Below are 19,892 nucleotides of genomic sequence, written 5' to 3'. Positions count from 1 at the left end.
GTTCCTAGAACTTTCTCTTAAGGTTAGGGGAACGTTCCTGGAACGATCTCCTTGTGTTATAAAAATGGAACCTAAAATAACCTACATGGAACGTTCCTATAACGTTCTTGTTTGGTTCCCCCCCCAAAAAAAACCTCATGGGACCATTCGGGAACGTTAGGGGAACGTTCTGTGTTTGCAATGGACTGTAAGAGAAATTGAGTCGTACAGAAACAAACAATTATAGAATATCAGCACTGTTCATATAGAGTTTGAGTGAACTTAAAGTTTCAAAAGGATTCAAAAGTTTTACGCAGTTGTTATGTTTTTATGTTCAGGTGTGTGTGTCCAGAAGGATTTGAGGGCGATGAATGTGAGATAAATATTGATGACTGTGAAGATAATGACTGTGAGAATAACTCCACGTGTGTGGATGGTATCAACAACTATACCTGTCACTGCTCACCTGAATACACAGGTAACTTACACACAGTCACATGCAAAGTGCTCTGTGTTCTCTGTGCTTTATGTGTTTAACTGTCTGATGCTAACATGCAAATGTGCTGCTTGAGCTAACATGCTAACATGTCAAACACGTCCTCTGTATTTCTTTGTTTTCCTGTCTTTCTCTCGCTACTTGTTTCTCTTTTTCTACTAGCTGCTACTAATAATGAGGTGGAGAAAGGTTAGTTATCTCTCTTTCACTTCATCCTCCCATTGTCTGTCTCTTTCCTTTGCTGTTTCTGGCCAGTGCGTACTCTGTGCTTGCTGAAGTATGAAATGCACACTTGCACACACATTTTTTTCCTTCAATAGAGGTGTATTGTATCGTTCTTCAGAGTATTGGTATTTTGTCATCTTCTACACTGGACACTCAAACACACTCCTTCTGGTTCAATGGGATGCAACATGTTTTCTTACAGTAAACTCTACAATGATTTTTCATACTCTTCCCACTCTTTCTGACTGTTCACGTATGTGCAGGGGAGCTGTGCGAAGATAAGATGGATTTCTGCGCTTCAGAGTTGAACCTGTGTCAGCACGACTCAAAATGTATTCAGACCGCTAAGGGTTTCATGTAAGTCACTAAATTCCTCACTATCCGTTTTAGACTCAGGCTCGAACAATAAATACACATACTTGATCATTTGAAACATACGGGCAAAATCAGATTCACATGTTATTATCAGTCCATTTGAAAGAAAAAAAAAACATGTTTAAAATATACTGGGCCACTTTTTAAGATGAATTTTCCTCTGGGTTTGGCAAAACATGATGTGTTTATTGCATCAAATCTTGATGAGTTTATAGCATCAAATCTTTTAAAGGACTTCTGAGTTTTGAATTTCGTTTTTGAATAATAATTATTTTTTTTTAAATGTTTTTGAAAGAAGTCTCTTATGCTAACCCGGGCTGCATTTATCTGATAAACAATACATTAAAACCATTCATATTCTGAAATATTATAACAATGTAAGTTTTTTTTTTTTTTCCTATTTGAATATTTTTCAAAATATAATGTATTCATGTGATGGCAAAGCTGAATTTTCAGCATCATTACTCCAGTCTTCAGTGTTACATGATCCTTCAGAAAGCATACCTATATGCTGATTGCTGCTCAGTAAGCATTTATTATTATTATCAATGTTGAGAATTTTTGAATGCAGTGTATCACAGCTTGCACAGAAATATAAAGCAGTACAACTATTTTCAACATTGATAATAATAAGAAATGTTTTTGAGCAACACAGTAATAAATCACAATTAAAAAAAATATTAAAATTAAAACCAGTTATTTTAAATTGTAATAATAGTTCACAATATTACTGTTTTACTGTATTTCTGATCAAATAAATGGTTGAGCAAAAGAGATAATAAAATGTTTTGCTGACCAGCAACCTTTGAATGCTGGTCTATTTATATAATATACTGACCAATCATATCATGATAATATCTCTGCAGTGCATTAGTGCTGTGCAGACGTTTAAATCCTTTCCTATAAAAACTGCCCCTCTGAAGTCACTTAAGCCTGTTGGATCCAAAACCTTTTTGGATTCGGTTTCATTACCCTCTCCCCTCATCTCATATTTTATTTTATCCCTCTCTCCACCGGACCAAAACAATCGCCATGTTAGAAAACATCAGGTGTGTGTTTCCTTCTCTGCTGAAATGTGTGAGCAGCAGACCACATAAGTTCATTTTTGTGTTTTTATGCCCATTGGTGCAGATGTTAACACAACACTAGAGCTGTGTGGAATGCAGCTGGAGTCTCTGAGGTTCTGCTCTATGTTTGTGTTCTGATATTCAATTACAGCTCTCCCGTTGGGTTTACTATAAAAATGAGTTGGAGGGGGGTGTTTTAAATATGATATGATGCGATACGAAGGGATGATGAATGTGTTTATGTAGCGCTTTAGGGTGTGTAAATTCATTCAACAGAACTTCAATTTCAGTGGTTTAAGTAACTAAAACTTTGTAATTAGAGAAGTCTAATCTCACAACACAATAGATTTCACTGTTCATATACTGTATGTATATTATTTAAAAAAAAAGAAAAGAAGCATGATCCCAACCGCACCACTGAACATACAACAGATCTAACCACGATTGGGGATACTTAATGTTTCGCCCAAAAAAAAAAAACGTAAGGGGTAACACTGTCGTTTTTTTTTCGGGTAGAAATTTTGATTTTCGACATCTCAGCTCTGGAAGGGTCTAGAGCCTCCATTGTTGCACTCAGGTCTATGTCTCATGGCCCTCTATCAGAATCCAGAGTTTTGAGAAGATTGGGGATACTTAATGTTTCGCCCAAAAAAAAAAAACGTAAGGGGTAACACTGTCGTTTTTTTTTCGGGTAGAAATTTTGATTTTCGACATCTCAGCTCTGGAAGGGTCTAGAGCCTCCATTGTTGCACTCAGGTCTATGTCTCATGGCCCTCTATCAGAATCCAGAGTTTTGAGAAGATTGGGGATACTTAATGTTTCGCCCAAAAAAAAAAAACGTAAGGGGTAACACTGTCGTTTTTTTTTCGGGTAGAAATTTTGATTTTCGACATCTCAGCTCTGGAAGGGTCTAGAGCCTCCATTGTTGCACTCAGGTCTATGTCTCATGGCCCTCTATCAGAATCCAGAGTTTTGAGAAGATTGGGGATACTTAATGTTTCGCCCAAAAAAAAAAAAACGTAAGGGGTAACACTGTCGGTTTTTTTTTCTGGTCGAAATTTTGATTTTGGATATCTCAGCTTTGGAAGGGTCTAGAGCCTCCATTTTTGCACTCAGATTTAAGTCTCATGGCCCTCTATCAGAATCCAGAGTTTTGAGAAGATTGGGGATACTTAAGTTTTCGCCCAAAAAAAAAAATCCGTAAGGGGTAACACTGTCGGTTTTTTTTTCGGGTCGAAATTTTGATTTTCGATATCTCAGCTCTGGAAGGGTCTAGAGCCTCCATTGTTGCACTCAGGTCTAAGTCTCATGGCCCTCTATCAGAATCCAGAGTTTTGAGAAGATTGGGGAGACTTAATTTTTACGCCCAAAAAAAAAAACCGTAAGGGGTAACACTGTCGTTTTTTTTTCGGGTCGAAATTTTGAGTTTTGATATCTCAGCTCTGGAAGGGTCTAGAGCCTCCATTGTTGCACTCAGGTCCATGTCTCATGGCCCTCTATCAGAATCCAGAGTTTTGAGAAGATTGGGGATACTTAATTTTTCGCCCAAAAAAAAAACCGTAAGGGGTAACACTGTCGTTTTTTTTTTTCTGGTCGAAGTTTTCAATTTCGATATCTCAGCTCTGGAAGGGTCTAGAGCCTTCATTGTTGCACTCAGGTCTATGTCTCATGGCCCTCTATCAGAATCCAGAGTTTTGAGAAGATTGGGGATACCTAATTTTTCGCCCAAAAAAAAAAAACATAAGGGGTAACACTGTCGTTTTTTTTTTTTCGGGTCGAAATTTTGATTTTCGATATCTCAGCTCTGGGAGGGTCTAGAGCCTCCATTGTTGCACTCAGGTCTAAGTCTCATGGCCCTCTATCAGAATCCAGAGTTTTGAGAAGATTGGGGATACTTAATTTTTACGCCCAAAAAAAAAAACATAAGGGGTAACACTGTCGGTTTTTTTTTCGGGTCGAAATTTTGATTTTCGATATCTCAGCTCTGGAAGGGTCTAGAGCCTCCAATTTTTGCACTCAGGTCTAAGGCTCACGGCCCTCTATCAGAATCCAGAGTTTTGAGAAGATTGGGGATACCTAATTTTTCGCCCAAAAAAAAAAACATAAGGGGTAACACTGTCGTTTTTTTTTCGGGTCGAAATTTTGAGTTTCGATATCTCAGCACTGGAAGGGTCTAGAGCCTCCATTGTTGCACTCAGGTCTAAGTCTCATGGCCCTCTATCAGAATCCAGAGTTTTGAGAAGATTAGGGATACTTAATTTTTCGCCCCAAAAAAAACCGTAAGGGGTAACACTGTCGTTTTTTTTACGGGTCGAAATTTTGATTTTCGATATCTCAGCTCTGGAAGGGTCTAGAGCCTCCATTGTTGCACTCAGGTCTAAGTCTCATGGCCCTCTATCAGAATCCAGAGTTTTGAGAAGATTGGGGATACTTAATTTTTCGCCCAAAAAAAAAAAAAAACATAAGGGGTAACACTGTCGTTTTTTTTTTTTGGGTCGAAATTTTGAGTTTCAACATCTCAGCTCTGGAAGGGTCTAGAGCCTCCATTGTTGCACTCAGGTCTATGTCTCATGGCCCTCTATCAGAATCCAGAGTTTTGAGAAGATTGGGGATACTTAATTTTTCGCCCAAAAAAAAAAATGTAAGGGGTAACACTGTCGTTTTTTTTTTTCGGGTCGAAATTTTGATTTTCGATATCTCAGCTCTGGAAGGGTCTAGAGCCTCCATTGTTGCACTCAGGTCTAAGTCTCATGGCCCTCTATCAGAATCCAGAGTTTTGAGAAGATTGGGGATACTAAATTTTTCGCCCAAAAAAAAAAACATAAGGGGTAACACTGTCGTTTTTTTTCGCGTCGAAATTTTGATTTTCGATATCTCAGATCTGGAAGGGTCTAGAGCCTCCATTGTTGCACTCAGGTCTATGTCTCATGGCCCTCTATCAGAATCCAGAGTTTTGAGAAGATTGGGGATACTTAATTTTTACGCCCAAAAAAAAAACGTAAGGGGTAACACTGTCGGTTTTTTTTTCGGGTCGAAATTTTGATTTTCGATATCTCAGCTCTGGAAGGGTCTAGAGCCTCCATTGTTGCACTCAGGTCTAAGTCTCATGGCCCTCTATCAGAATCCAGAGTTTTGAGAAGATTGGGGATACTAAATTTTTCGCCCAAAAAAAAAAACATAAGGGGTAACACTGTCGTTTTTTTTCGCGTCGAAATTTTGATTTTCGATATCTCAGATCTGGAAGGGTCTAGAGCCTCCATTGTTGCACTCAGGTCTATGTCTCATGGCCCTCTATCAGAATCCAGAGTTTTGAGAAGATTGGGGATACTTAATTTTTACGCCCAAAAAAAAAACGTAAGGGGTAACACTGTCGGTTTTTTTTTCGGGTCGAAATTTTGATTTTCGATATCTCAGCTCTGGAAGGGTCTAGAGCCTCCATTGTTGCACTCAGGTCTAAGTCTCATGGCCCTCTATCAGAATCCAGAGTTTTGAGAAGATTGGGGAGACTTAATTTTTACGCCCAAAAAAAAAACCGTAAGGGGTAACACTGTCGTTTTTTTTTTCGGGTCGAAATTTTGATTTTCGATATCTCAGATCTGGAAGGGTCTAGAGCCTCCATTGTTGCACTCAGGTCTATGTCTCATGGCCCTCTATCAGAATCCAGAGTTTTGAGAAGATTGGGGATACTTAATTTTTCGCCCCCAAAAAAAACCGTAAGGGGTAACACTGTCGTTTTTTTTTTTCTGGTCGAAGTTTTCAATTTCGATATCTCAGCTCTGGAAGGGTCTAGAGCCTTCATTGTTGCACTCAGGTCTATGTCTCATGGCCCTCTATCAGAATCCAGAGTTTTGAGAAGATTGGGGATACCTAATTTTTCGCCGAAAAAAAAAAACATAAGGGGTAACACTGTCGTTTTTTTTCGGGTCGAAATTTTGATTTTCGATATCTCAGCTCTGGAAGGGTCTAGAGCCTCCATTGTTGCACTCAGGTCTATGTCTCATGGCCCTCTATCAGAATCCAGAGTTTTGAGAAGATTGGGGATACTTAATTTTTCGCCCCAAAAAAAAACCGTAAGGGGTAACACTGTCGTTTTTTTTTTTCTGGTCGAAGTTTTCAATTTCGATATCTCAGCTCTGGAAGGGTCTAGAGCCTTCATTGTTGCACTCAGGTCTATGTCTCATGGCCCTCTATCAGAATCCAGAGTTTTGAGAAGATTGGGGATACCTAATTTTTCGCCCAAAAAAAAAAAAACATAAGGGGTAACACTGTCGTTTTTTTTTCGGGTCGAAATTTTGATTTTCGATATCTCAGCTCTGGAAGGGTCTAGAGCCTCCATTGTTGCACTCAGGTCTAAGTCTCATGGCCCTCTATCAGAATCCAGAGTTTTGAGAAGATTGGGGATACTTAATTTTTACGCCCAAAAAAAAAAACGTAAGGGGTAACACTGTCGGTTTTTTTTTCGGGTCGAAATTTTGATTTTCGATATCTCAGCTCTGGAAGGGTCTAGAGCCTCCAATTTTTGCACTCAGGTCTAAGGCTCATGGCCCTCTATCAGAATCCAGAGTTTTGAGAAGATTGGGGATACCTAATTTTTCGCCCAAAAAAAAAAAACATAAGGGGTAACACTGTCGTTTTTTTTTCGGGTCGAAATTTTGAGTTTCGATATCTCAGCACTGGAAGGGTCTAGAGCCTCCATTGTTGCACTCAGGTCTAAGTCTCATGGCCCTCTATCAGAATCCAGAGTTTTGAGAAGATTGGGGATACCTAATTTTTCGCCGAAAAAAAAAAACATAAGGGGTAACACTGTCGTTTTTTTTCGGGTCGAAATTTTGATTTTCGATATCTCAGCTCTGGAAGGGTCTAGAGCCTCCATTGTTGCACTTAGGTCTAAGTCTCATTGCCCTCTATCAGAATCCAGAGTTTTGAGAAGATTGGGGATACTTAATTTTTACGCCCAAAAAAAAAATATAAGGGGTAACACTGTCGTTTTTTTTCGGGTCGAAATTTTGATTTTCGATATCTCAGCTCTGGAAGGGTCTAGAGCCTCCATTGTTGCACTCAGGTCTAAGTCTCATGGCCCTCTATCAGAATCCAGAGTTTTGAGAAGATTGGGGATACTTAATTTTTACGCCCAAAAAAAAAACGTAAGGGGTAACACTGTCGGTTTTTTTTTCGGGTCGAAATTTTGATTTTCGATATCTCAGCTCTGGAAGGGTCTAGAGCCTCCAATTTTTGCACTCAGGTCTAAGGCTCACGGCCCTCTATCAGAATCCAGAGTTTTGAGAAGATTGGGGATACCTAATTTTTCGCCCAAAAAAAAAAAACATAAGGGGTAACACTGTCGTTTTTTTTTCGGGTCGAAATTTTGAGTTTCGATATCTCAGCACTGGAAGGGTCTAGAGCCTCCATTGTTGCACTCAGGTCTAAGTCTCATGGCCCTCTATCAGAATCCAGAGTTTTGAGAAGATTAGGGATACTTAATTTTTCGCCCCAAAAAAAAACCGTAAGGGGTAACACTGTCGTTTTTTTTACGGGTCGAAATTTTGATTTTCGATATCTCAGCTCTGGTAGGGTCTAGAGCCTCCATTGTTGAACTCAGGTCTAAGTCTCATGGCCCTCTATCAGAATCCAGAGTTTTGAGAAGATTGGGGATACTTAATTTTTCGCCCAAAAAAAAAAAAACGTAAGGGGTAACACTGTCGTTTTTTTTTTTTTGGGTCGAAATTTTGAGTTTCAACATCTCAGCTCTGGAAGGGTCTAGAGCCTCCATTGTTGCACTCAGGTCTATGTCTCATGGCCCTCTATCAGAATCCAGAGTTTTGAGAAGATTGGGGATACTTAATTTTTCGCCCAAAAAAAAAACGTAAGGGGTAACACTGTCGTTTTTTTTTTTTCGGGTCGAAATTTTGATTTTCGATATCTCAGCTCTGGAAGGGTCTAGAGCCTCCATTGTTGCACTCAGGTCTAAGTCTCATGGCCCTCTATCAGAATCCAGAGTTTTGAGAAGATTGGGGATACTAAATTTTTCGCCCAAAAAAAAAAAACGTAAGGGGTAACACTGTCGTTTTTTTTCGCGTCGAAATTTTGATTTTCGATATCTCAGCTCTGGAAGGGTCTAGAGCCTCTATTGTTGCACTCAGGTCTAAGTCTCATGACCCTCTATCAGAATCCAGAGTTTTGAGAAGATTGGGGATACTTAATTTTTCGCCCAAAAAAAAAAAAACGTAAGGGGTAACACTGTCGTTTTTTTTTTTGGGTCGAAATTTTGAGTTTCAACATCTCAGCTCTGGAAGGGTCTAGAGCCTCCATTGTTGCACTCAGGTCTATGTCTCATGGCCCTCTATCAGAATCCAGAGTTTTGAGAAGATTGGGGATACTTAATTTTTCGCCCAAAAAAAAAACGTAAGGGGTAACACTGTCGTTTTTTTTTTTCGGGTCGAAATTTTGATTTTCGATATCTCAGCTCTGGAAGGGTCTAGAGCCTCCATTGTTGCACTCAGGTCTAAGTCTCATGGCCCTCTATCAGAATCCAGAGTTTTGAGAAGATTGGGGATACTAAATTTTTCGCCCGAAAAAAAAACGTAAGGGGTAACACTGTCGTTTTTTTTCGCGTCGAAATTTTGATTTTCGATATCTCAGCTCTGGAAGGGTCTAGAGCCTCCATTGTTGCACTCAGGTCTATGTCTCATGGCCCTCTATCAGAATCCAGAGTTTTGAGAAGATTGGGGATACTTAATTTTTCGCCCCCCAAAAAAACCGTAAGGGGTAATACTGTCGTTTTTTTTCTGGCCGAAATTTTGAGTTTCGATATCTCAGCACTGGAAGGGTCTAGAGCCTCCATTGTTGCACTCAGGTCTATGTCTCATGGCCCTCTATCAGAATCCAGAGTTTTGAGAAGATTGGGGATGCTTAATTTTTCGCCAAAAAAAAAAAAACGTAAGGGATAACACTGTCGTTTTTTTTTTTCTGGTCGAAATTTTGAATTTCGATATCTCAGCTCTGGAAGGGTCTAGAGCCTTCATTGTTGCACTCAGGTCTAAGTCTCATGGCCCTCTATCAGAATCCAGAGTTTTGAGAAGATTGGGGATACTTAATTTTTCGCCCCCCCAAAAAAAAACTTAAGGGGTAACACTGTCGTTTTTTTTCGGGTCGAAATTTTGAGTTTCGATATCTCAGCACTGGAAGGGTCTAGAGCCTCCATTGTTGCACTCAGGTCTAAGTCTCATGGCCCTCTATCAGAATCCAAAGTTTTGAGAAGATTGGGGATACTTAATGTTTCGCCCAAAAAAAAAAACGTAAGGGGTAACACTGTCGGGTTTTTTTCTGGTCGAAATTTTGATTTTGGATATCTCAGCTCTGGAAGGGTCTAGAGCCTCCATTTTTGCACACAGGTTTAAGTCTCATGGCCCTCTATCAGAATCCAGAGTTTTGAGAAGATTAGGGATACTTAATTTTTCGCCCCAAAAAAAAAAAAATGTAAGGGGTAACACTGTCGTTTTTTTTTTGGGTAGAAATTTTGATTTTCGACATCTCAGCTCTGGAAGGGTCTAGAGCCTCCATTGTTGCACTCAGGTCTATGTCTCATGGCCCTCTATCAGAATCCAGAGTTTTGAGAAGATTGGGGATACTTAAGTTTTCGCCCAAAAAAAAAATCCGTAAGGGGTAACACTGTCGGTTTTTTTTTCGGGTCGAAATTTTGATTTTCGATATCTCAGCTCTGGAAGGGTCTAGAGCCTCCATTGTTGCACTCAGGTCTAAGTCTCATGGCCCTCTATCAGAATCCAGAGTTTTGAGAAGATTGGGGAGACTTAATTTTTACGCCCAAAAAAAAAACCGTAAGGGGTAACACTGTCGTTTTTTTTTTCGGGTCGAAATTTTGAGTTTCGATATCTCAGCTCTGGAAGGGTCTAGAGCCTCCATTGTTGCACTCAGGTCTATGTATCATGGCCCTCTATCAGAATCCAGAGTTTTGAGAAGATTGGGGATACTTAATTTTTCGCCCAAAAAAAAAACCGTAAGGGGTAACACTGTCGTTTTTTTTTTTCGGGTCGAAGTTTTCAATTTCGATATCTCAGCTCTGGAAGGGTCTAGAGCCTTCATTGTTGCACTCAGGACTATGTCTCATGGCCCTCTATCAGAATCCAGAGTTTTGAGAAGATTGGGGATACCTAATTTTTCGCCGAAAAAAAAAACATAAGGGGTAACACTGTCGTTTTTTTTTTCAGGTCGAAATTTTGAGTTTCGAAATCTCAGCACTGGAAGGGTCTAGAGCCTCCATTGTTGCACTCAGGTCTAAGTCTCATGGCCCTCTATCAGAATCCAGAGTTTTGAGAAGATTGGGGATACTTAAGTTTTCGCCCCAAAAAAAAAACGTAAGGGGTAACACTGTCGTTTTTTTTTCGGGTCGAAATTTTGATTTTCGATATCTCAGCTCTGGAAGGGTCTAGAGCCTCCATTGTTGCACTCAGGTCTAAGTCTCATGGCCCTCTATCAGAATCCAGAGTTTTGAGAAGATTGGGGATACTTAATTTTTACGCCCAAAAAAAAAAAACGTAAGGGGTAACACTGTCGGGTTTTTTTTTTCGGGTCGAAATTTTGATTTTCGATATCTCAGCTCTGGAAGGGTCTAGAGCCTCCATTGTTGCACTCAGGTCTAAGTCTCATGGCCCTCTATCAGAATCCAGAGTTTTGAGAAGATTGGGGATACCTAATTTTTCGCCCAAAAAAAAAAAACATAAGGGGTAACACTGTCGTTTTTTTTTCGGGTCGAAATTTTGAGTTTCGATATCTCAGCACTGGAAGGGTCTAGAGCCTCCATTGTTGCACTCAGGTCTAAGTCTCATGGCCCTCTATCAGAATCCAGCGTTTTGAGAAGATTGGGGATACTTAATTTTTCGCCCCAAAAAAAAAAAAACCGTAAGGGGTAACACTGTCGTTTTTTTTACGGGTCCAAATTTTGATTTTCGACATCTCAGCTCTGGAAGGGTCTAGAGCCTCCATTGTTGCACTCAGGTCTATGTCTCATGGCCCTCTATCAGAATCCAGAGTTTTGAGAAGATTGGGGATACTTAATTTTTCGCCCAAAAAAAAAACCGTAAGGGGTAACACTGTCGTTTTTTTTTTTCGGGTCGAAGTTTTCAATTTCGATATCTCAGCTCTGGAAGGGTCTAGAGCCTTCATTGTTGCACTCAGGTCTATGTCTCATGGCCCTCTATCAGAATCCAGAGTTTTGAGAAGATTGGGGATACCTAATTTTTCGCCGAAAAAAAAAACATAAGGGGTAACACTGTCGTTTTTTTTTCAGGTCGAAATTTTGAGTTTCGATATCTCAGCACTGGAAGGGTCTAGAGCCTCCATTGTTGCACTCAGGTCTAAGTCTCATGGCCCTTTATCAGAATCCAGAGTTTTGAAAAGATTGGGGATACTTAAGTTTTCGCCCCAAAAAAAAAACGTAAGGGGTAACACTGTCGTTTTTTTTTTCGGGTCGAAATTTTGATTTTCAATATCTCTGCTCTGGAAGGGTCTAGAGCCTCCATTGTTGCACTCAGGTCTAAGTCTCATGGCCCTCTATCAGAATCCAGAGTTTTGAGAAGATTAGGGATACTTAATTTTTCGCCCAAAAAAAAAAACGTAAGGGGTAACACTGTCGTTTTTTTTTTTTCGGGTCGAAATTTTGAGTTTCAATATCTCAGCTCTGGAAGGGTCTAGAGCCTCCATTGTTGCACTCAGGTCTAAGTCTCATGGCCCTTTATCAGAATCCAGAGTTTTGAAAAGATTGGGGATACTTAAGTTTTCGCCCCAAAAAAAAAACGTAAGGGGTAACACTGTCGTTTTTTTTTTCGGGTCGAAATTTTGATTTTCAATATCTCTGCTCTGGAAGGGTCTAGAGCCTCCATTGTTGCACTCAGGTCTAAGTCTCATGGCCCTCTATCAGAATCCAGAGTTTTGAGAAGATTGGGGATACCTAATTTTTCGCCCAAAAAAAAACCTGTAAGGGGTAACACTGTAGTTTTTTTTTTTCGGGTCGAAATTTTGAGTTTCGATATCTCAGCACTGGAAGGGTCTAGAGCCTCCATTGTTGCACTCAGGTCTAAGTCTCATGGCCCTCTATCAGAATCCAGAGTTTTGAGAAGATTGGGGATACTAAATTTTTCGCCCAAAAAAAAAAACATAAGGGGTAACACTGTCGTTTTTTTTCGCGTCGAAATTTTGATTTTCGATATCTCAGATCTGGAAGGGTCTAGAGCCTCCATTGTTGCACTCAGGTCTATGTCTCATGGCCCTCTATCAGAATCCAGAGTTTTGAGAAAATTGGGGATACTTAATTTTTACGCCCAAAAAAAAAACGTAAGGGGTAACACTGTCGGTTTTTTTTTCGGGTCGAAATTTTGATTTTCGATATCTCAGCTCTGGAAGGGTCTAGAGCCTCCATTGTTGCACTCAGGTCTAAGTCTCATGGCCCTCTATCAGAATCCAGAGTTTTGAGAAGATTGGGGAGACTTAATTTTTACGCCCAAAAAAAAAACCGTAAGGGGTAACACTGTCGTTTTTTTTTTCGGGTCGAAATTTTGAGTTTTGATATCTCAGCTCTGAAAGGGGCTAGAGCCTCCATTGTTGCACTCAGGTCTATGTCTCATGGCCCTCTATCAGAATCCAGAGTTTTGAGAAGATTGGGGATACTTAATTTTTCGCCCCAAAAAAAAACCGTAAGGGGTAACACTGTCGTTTTTTTTTTCTGGTCGAAGTTTTCAATTTCGATATCTCAGCTCTGGAAGGGTCTAGAGCCTTCATTGTTGCACTCAGGTCTATGTCTCATGGCCCTCTATCAGAATCCAGAGTTTTGAGAAGATTGGGGATACCTAATTTTTCGCCGAAAAAAAAAACATAAGGGGTAACACTGTCGTTTTTTTTCGGGTCGAAATTTTGATTTTCGATATCTCAGCTCTGGAAGGGTCTAGAGCCTCCATTGTTGCACTCAGGTCTAAGTCTCATGGCCCTCTATCAGAATCCAGAGTTTTGAGAAGATTGGGGATACTTAATTTTTACGCCCAAAAAAAAAAACGTAAGGGGTAACACTGTCGGTTTTTTTTCGGGTCGAAATTTTGATTTTCGATATCTCAGCTCTGGAAGGGTCTAGAGCCTCCAATTTTTGCATTCAGGTCTAAGGCTCATGGCCCTCTATCAGAATCCAGAGTTTTGAGAAGATTGGGGATACCTAATTTTTCGCCCAAAAAAAAAAAACATAAGGGGTAACACTGTCGTTTTTTTTTCGGGTCGAAATTTTGAGTTTCGATATCTCAGCACTGGAAGGGTCTAGAGCCTCCATTGTTGCACTCAGGTCTAAGTCTCATGGCCCTCTATCAGAATCCAGAGTTTTGAGAAGATTGGGGATACCTAATTTTTCGCCGAAAAAAAAAAACATAAGGGGTAACACTGTCGTTTTTTTTCGGGTCGAAATTTTGATTTTCGATATCTCAGCTCTGGAAGGGTCTAGAGCCTCCATTGTTGCACTTAGGTCTAAGTCTCATTGCCTTCTATCAGAATCCAGAGTTTTGAGAAGATTGGGGATACTTAATTTTTACGCCCAAAAAAAAAACATAAGGGGTAACACTGTCGTTTTTTTTCGGGTCGAAATTTTGATTTTCGATATCTCAGCTCTGGAAGGGTCTAGAGCCTCCATTGTTGCACTCAGGTCTAAGTCTCATGGCCCTCTATCAGAATCCAGAGTTTTGAGAAGATTGGGGATACTTAATTTTTACGCCCAAAAAAAAAAACGTAAGGGGTAACACTGTCGGTTTTTTTTTCGGGTCGAAATTTTGATTTTCGATATCTCAGCTCTGGAAGGGTCTAGAGCCTCCAATTTTTGCACTCAGGTCTAAGGCTCACGGCCCTCTATCAGAATCCAGAGTTTTGAGAAGATTGGGGATACCTAATTTTTCGCCCGAAAAAAAAAACATAAGGGGTAACACTGTCGTTTTTTTTTCGGGTCGAAATTTTGAGTTTCGATATCTCAGCACTGGAAGGGTCTAGAGCCTCCATTGTTGCACTCAGGTCTAAGTCTCATGGCCCTCTATCAGAATCCAGAGTTTTGAGAAGATTAGGGATACTTAATTTTTCGCCCCAAAAAAAAACCGTAAGGGGTAACACTGTCGTTTTTTTTACGGGTCGAAATTTTGATTTTCGATATCTCAGCTCTGGTAGGGTCTAGAGCCTCCATTGTTGCACTCAGGTCTAAGTCTCATGGCCCTCTATCAGAATCCAGAGTTTTGAGAAGATTGGGGATACTTAATTTTTCGCCCAAAAAAAAAAAAACGTAAGGGGTAACACTGTCGTTTTTTTTTTTTGGGTCGAAATTTTGAGTTTCAACATCTCAGCTCTGGAAGGGTCTAGAGCCTCCATTGTTGCACTCAGGTCTATGTCTCATGGCCCTCTATCAGAATCCAGAGTTTTGAGAAGATTGGGGATACTTAATTTTTCGCCCAAAAAAAAAACGTAAGGGGTAACACTGTCGTTTTTTTTTTTTCGGGTCGAAATTTTGATTTTCGATATCTCAGCTCTGGAAGGGTCTAGAGCCTCCATTGTTGCACTCAGGTCTAAGTCTCATGGCCCTCTATCAGAATCCAGAGTTTTGAGAAGATTGGGGATACTAAATTTTTCGCCCAAAAAAAAAAAACGTAAGGGGTAACACTGTCGTTTTTTTTCGCGTCGAAATTTTGATTTTCGATATCTCAGCTCTGGAAGGGTCTAGAGCCTCTATTGTTGCACTCAGGTCTAAGTCTCATGGCCCTCTATCAGAATCCAGAGTTTTCAGAAGATTGGGGATACTTAATTTTTCGCCCAAAAAAAAAAAAACGTAAGGGGTAACACTGTCGTTTTTTTTTTTTGGGTCGAAATTTTGAGTTTCAACATCTCAGCTCTGGAAGGGTCTAGAGCCTCCATTGTTGCACTCAGGTCTATGTCTCATGGCCCTCTATCAGAATCCAGAGTTTTGAGAAGATTGGGGATACTTAATTTTTCGCCCAAAAAAAAAACGTAAGGGGTAACACTGTCGTTTTTTTTTTCGGGTCGAAATTTTGATTTTCGATATCTTAGCTCTGGAAGGGTCTAGAGCCTCCATTGTTGCACTCAGGTCTAAGTCTCATGGCCCTCTATCAGAATCCAGAGTTTTGAGAAGATTGGGGATACTAAATTTTTCGCCCGAAAAAAAAAACGTAAGGGGTAACACTGTCGTTTTTTTTCGCGTCGAAATTTTGATTTTCGATATCTCAGCTCTGGAAGGGTCTAGAGCCTCCATTGTTGCACTCAGGTCTATGTCTCATGGCCCTCTATCAGAATCCAGAGTTTTGAGAAGATTGGGGATACTTAATTTTTCGCCCCCCAAAAAAACCGTAAGGGGTAATACTGTCGTTTTTTTTCTGGCCGAAATTTTGAGTTTCGATATCTCAGCACTGGAAGGGTCTAGAGCCTCCATTGTTGCACTCAGGTCTATGTCTCATGGCCCTCTATCAGAATCCAGAGTTTTGAGAAGATTGGGGATGCTTAATTTTTCGCCAAAAAAAAAAAAAAACGTAAGGGATAACACTGTCGTTTTTTTTTTCTGGTCGAAATTTTGAATTTCGATATCTCAGCTCTGGAAGGGTCTAGAGCCTTCATTGTTGCACTCAGGTCTAAGTCTCATGGCCCTCTATCAGAATCCAGAGTTTTGAGAAGATTGGGGATACTTAATTTTTCGCCCCCCCAAAAAAAACTTAAGGGGTAACACTGTCGTTTTTTTTCGGGTCGAAATTTTGAGTTTCGATATCTCAGCACTGGAAGGGTCTAGAGCCTCCATTGTTGCACTCAGGTCTAAGTCTCATGGCCCTCTATCAGAATCCAGAGTTTTGAGAAGATTGGGGATACTTAATGTTTCGCCCAAAAAAAAAAACGTAAGGGGTAACACTGTCGGGTTTTTTTCTGGTCGAAATTTTGATTTTGGATATCTCAGCTCTGGAAGGGTCTAGAGCCTCCATTTTTGCACACAGGTTTAAGTCTCATGGCCCTCTATCAGAATCCAGAGTTTTGAGAAGATTAGGGATACTTAATTTTTCGCCCCAAAAAAAAAAAAAAATGTAAGGGGTAACACTGTCGTTTTTTTTTTGGGTAGAAATTTTGATTTTCGACATCTCAGCTCTGGAAGGGTCTAGAGCCTCCATTGTTGCACTCAGGTCTATGTCTCATGGCCCTCTATCAGAATCCAGAGTTTTGAGAAGATTGGGGATACTTAAGTTTTCGCCCAAAAAAAAAATCCGTAAGGGGTAACACTGTCGGTTTTTTTTTCGGGTCGAAATTTTGATTTTCGATATCTCAGCTCTGGAAGGGTCTAGAGCCTCCATTGTTGCACTCAGGTCTAAGTCTCATGGCCCTCTATCAGAATCCAGAGTTTTGAGAAGATTGGGGAGACTTAATTTTTACGCCCAAAAAAAAACCGTAAGGGGTAACACTGTCGTTTTTTTTTTCGGGTCGAAATTTTGAGTTTCGATATCTCAGCTCTGGAAGGGTCTAGAGCCTCCATTGTTGCACTCAGGTCTATGTATCATGGCCCTCTATCAGAATCCAGAGTTTTGAGAAGATTGGGGATACTTAATTTTTCGCCCAAAAAAAAAACCGTAAGGGGTAACACTGTCGTTTTTTTTTTTTCGGGTCGAAGTTTTCAATTTCGATATCTCAGCTCTGGAAGGGTCTAGAGCCTTCATTGTTGCACTCAGGACTATGTCTCATGGCCATCTATCAGAATCCAGAGTTTTGAGAAGATTGGGGATACCTAATTTTTCGCCGAAAAAAAAAACATAAGGGGTAACACTGTCGTTTTTTTTTTCAGGTCGAAATTTTGAGTTTCGAAATCTCAGCACTGGAAGGGTCTAGAGCCTCCATTGTTGCACTCAGGTCTAAGTCTCATGGCCCTCTATCAGAATCCAGAGTTTTGAGAAGATTGGGGATACTTAAGTTTTCGCCCCAAAAAAAAAACGTAAGGGGTAACACTGTCGTTTTTTTTTCGGGTCGAAATTTTGATTTTCGATATCTCAGCTCTGGAAGGGTCTAGAGCCTCCATTGTTGCACTCAGGTCTAAGTCTCATGGCCCTCTATCAGAATCCAGAGTTTTGAGAAGATTGGGGATACTTAATTTTTACGCCCAAAAAAAAAAAACGTAAGGGGTAACACTGTCGGGGTTTTTTTCGGGTCGAAATTTTGATTTTCGATATCTCAGCTCTGGAAGGGTCTAGAGCCTCCATTGTTGCACTCAGGTCTAAGTCTCATGGCCCTCTATCAGAATCCAGAGTTTTGAGAAGATTGGGGATACCTAATTTTTCGCCCCAAAAAAAAAAACATAAGGGGTAACACTGTCGTTTTTTTTTCGGGTCGAAATTTTGAGTTTCGATATCTCAGCACTGGAAGGGTCTAGAGCCTCCATTGTTGCACTCAGGTCTAAGTCTCATGGCCCTCTATCAGAATCCAGCGTTTTGAGAAGATTGGGGATACTTAATTTTTCGCCCCAAAAAAAAAAAAACCGTAAGGGGTAACACTGTCGTTTTTTTTACGGGTCCAAATTTTGATTTTCGACATCTCAGCTCTGGAAGGGTCTAGAGCCTCCATTGTTGCACTCAGGTCTATGTCTCATGGCCCTCTATCAGAATCCAGAGTTTTGAGAAGATTGGGGATACTTAATTTTTCGCCCAAAAAAAAAACCGTAAGGGGTAACACTGTCGTTTTTTTTTTTCGGGTCGAAGTTTTCAATTTCGATATCTCAGCTCTGGAAGGGTCTAGAGCCTTCATTGTTGCACTCAGGTCTATGTCTCATGGCCCTCTATCAGAATCCAGAGTTTTGAGAAGATTGGGGATACCTAATTTTTCGCCGAAAAAAAAAAACATAAGGGGTAACACTGTCGTTTTTTTTTCAGGTCGAAATTTTGAGTTTCGATATCTCAGCACTGGAAGGGTCTAGAGCCTCCATTGTTGCACTCAGGTCTAAGTCTCATGGCCCTTTATCAGAATCCAGAGTTTTGAAAAGATTGGGGATACTTAAGTTTTCGCCCCAAAAAAAAAACGTAAGGGGTAACACTGTCGTTTTTTTTTTCGGGTCGAAATTTTGATTTTCAATATCTCTGCTCTGGAAGGGTCTAGAGCCTCCATTGTTGCACTCAGGTCTAAGTCTCATGGCCCTCTATCAGAATCCAGAGTTTTGAGAAGATTAGGGATACTTAATTTTTCGCCCAAAAAAAAAAACGTAAGGGGTAACACTGTCGTTTTTTTTTTTTCGGGTCGAAATTTTGAGTTTCAATATCTCAGCTCTGGAAGGGTCTAGAGCCTCCATTGTTGCACTCAGGTCTAAGTCTCATGGCCCTTTATCAGAATCCAGAGTTTTGAAAAGATTGGGGATACCTAAGTTTTCGCCCCAAAAAAAAAAACGTAAGGGGTAACACTGTCGTTTTTTTTTTCGGGTCGAAATTTTGATTTTCAATATCTCTGCTCTGGAAGGGTCTAGAGCCTCCATTGTTGCACTCAGGTCTAAGTCTCATGGCCCTCTATCAGAATCCAGAGTTTTGAGAAGATTGGAGAAACTTCATTTTTCGCCCGAAAAAAACAAAAACGAAAGGGGTACCACTGTCGTTTTTTTTTTTCGGGTCGAAATTTTGAGTTTCAATATCTCAGCTCTGGAAGGGTCTAGAGCCTCCAATTTTTGCACTCAGGTCTAAGGCTCACGGCCCTCTATCAGAATCCAGAGTTTTGAGAAGATTGGGGATACTTAAATTTTCGCCCAAAAAAAAAAACCGTAAGGGGTAACACTGTCGTTTTTTTTTTTCGGGTCGAAATTTTGATTTTCGATATCTCAGCTCTGGAAGGGTCTAGAGCCTCCATTGTTGCACTCAGGTCTAAGTCTCATGGCCCTCTATCAGAATCCAGAGTTTTGAGAAGATTAGGGATACTTAATTTTTCGCCCAAAAAAAAAAATGTAAGGGGTAACACTGTCGTTTTTTTTACGGGTCGAAATTTTGATTTTCGATATCTCAGCTCTGGAAGGGTCTAGAGCCTCCATTGTTGCACTCAGGTCTAAGTCTCATGGCCCTCTATCAGAATCCAGAGTTTTGAGAAGATTGGAGAAACTTCATTTTTCGCCCGAAAAAAACAAAAACGAAAGGGGTACCACTGTCGTTTTTTTTTTTTTTCGGGTCGAAATTTTGAGTTTCAATATCTCAGCTCTGGAAGGGTCTAGAGCCTCCAATTTTTGCACTCAGGTCTAAGGCTCACGGCCCTCTATCAGAATCCAGAGTTTTGAGAAGATTGGGGATACTTAAATTTTCGCCCAAAAAAAAAAACCGTAAGGGGTAACACTGTCGTTTTTTTTTTCGGGTCGAAATTTTGATTTTCGATATCTCAGCTCTGGAAGGGTCTAGAGCCTCCATTGTTGCACTCAGGTCTAAGTCTCATGGCCCTCTATCAGAATCCAGAGTTTTGAGAAGATTGGAGAAACTTCATTTTTCGCCCGAAAAAAACAAAAACGAAAGGGGTACCACTGTCGTTTTTTTTTTTTTCGGGTCGAAATTTTGAGTTTCAATATCTCAGCTCTGGAAGGGTCTAGAGCCTCCAATTTTTGCACTCAGGTCTAAGGCTCACGGCCCTCTATCAGAATCCAGAGTTTTGAGAAGATTGGGGATACTTAAATTTTCGCCCAAAAAAAAAAACCGTAAGGGGTAACACTGTCGTTTTTTTTTTTC

The 19,892-nt window shown here is 40.3% G+C and overlaps 1 protein-coding gene across 7 annotated transcripts in view; it reads left to right on the top strand.

The window, feature by feature from the left end:
* slit2 (slit homolog 2 (Drosophila)) overlaps positions 1-19,892 on the top strand; it is a 107,514-nt gene that overhangs the window by 71,116 nt on the left and 16,506 nt on the right. For 5 of the 7 annotated variants that reach the window (XM_089132319.1, XM_089132321.1, XM_089132318.1 and 2 more), the window contains 3 exons: positions 318-457; positions 638-664; positions 964-1,057. In XM_089132319.1, the coding sequence (XP_088988445.1) occupies positions 318-457; positions 638-664; positions 964-1,057 (261 nt within the window). The remainder of the gene's footprint in view (positions 1-317; positions 458-637; positions 665-963; positions 1,058-19,892) is intronic. The other 2 variants (XM_039693712.2, XM_089132320.1) reach the window with 1 other exon arrangement.

The sequence above is a fragment of the Pimephales promelas genome, chromosome 6 (genome assembly GCF_988280905.1).
Source record: "Pimephales promelas chromosome 6, fPimPro1.hap1.1, whole genome shotgun sequence".
NCBI lineage: Eukaryota > Metazoa > Chordata > Actinopteri > Cypriniformes > Leuciscidae > Pimephales > Pimephales promelas.
This window is presented reverse-complemented; position numbering and strand designations above follow the sequence as displayed.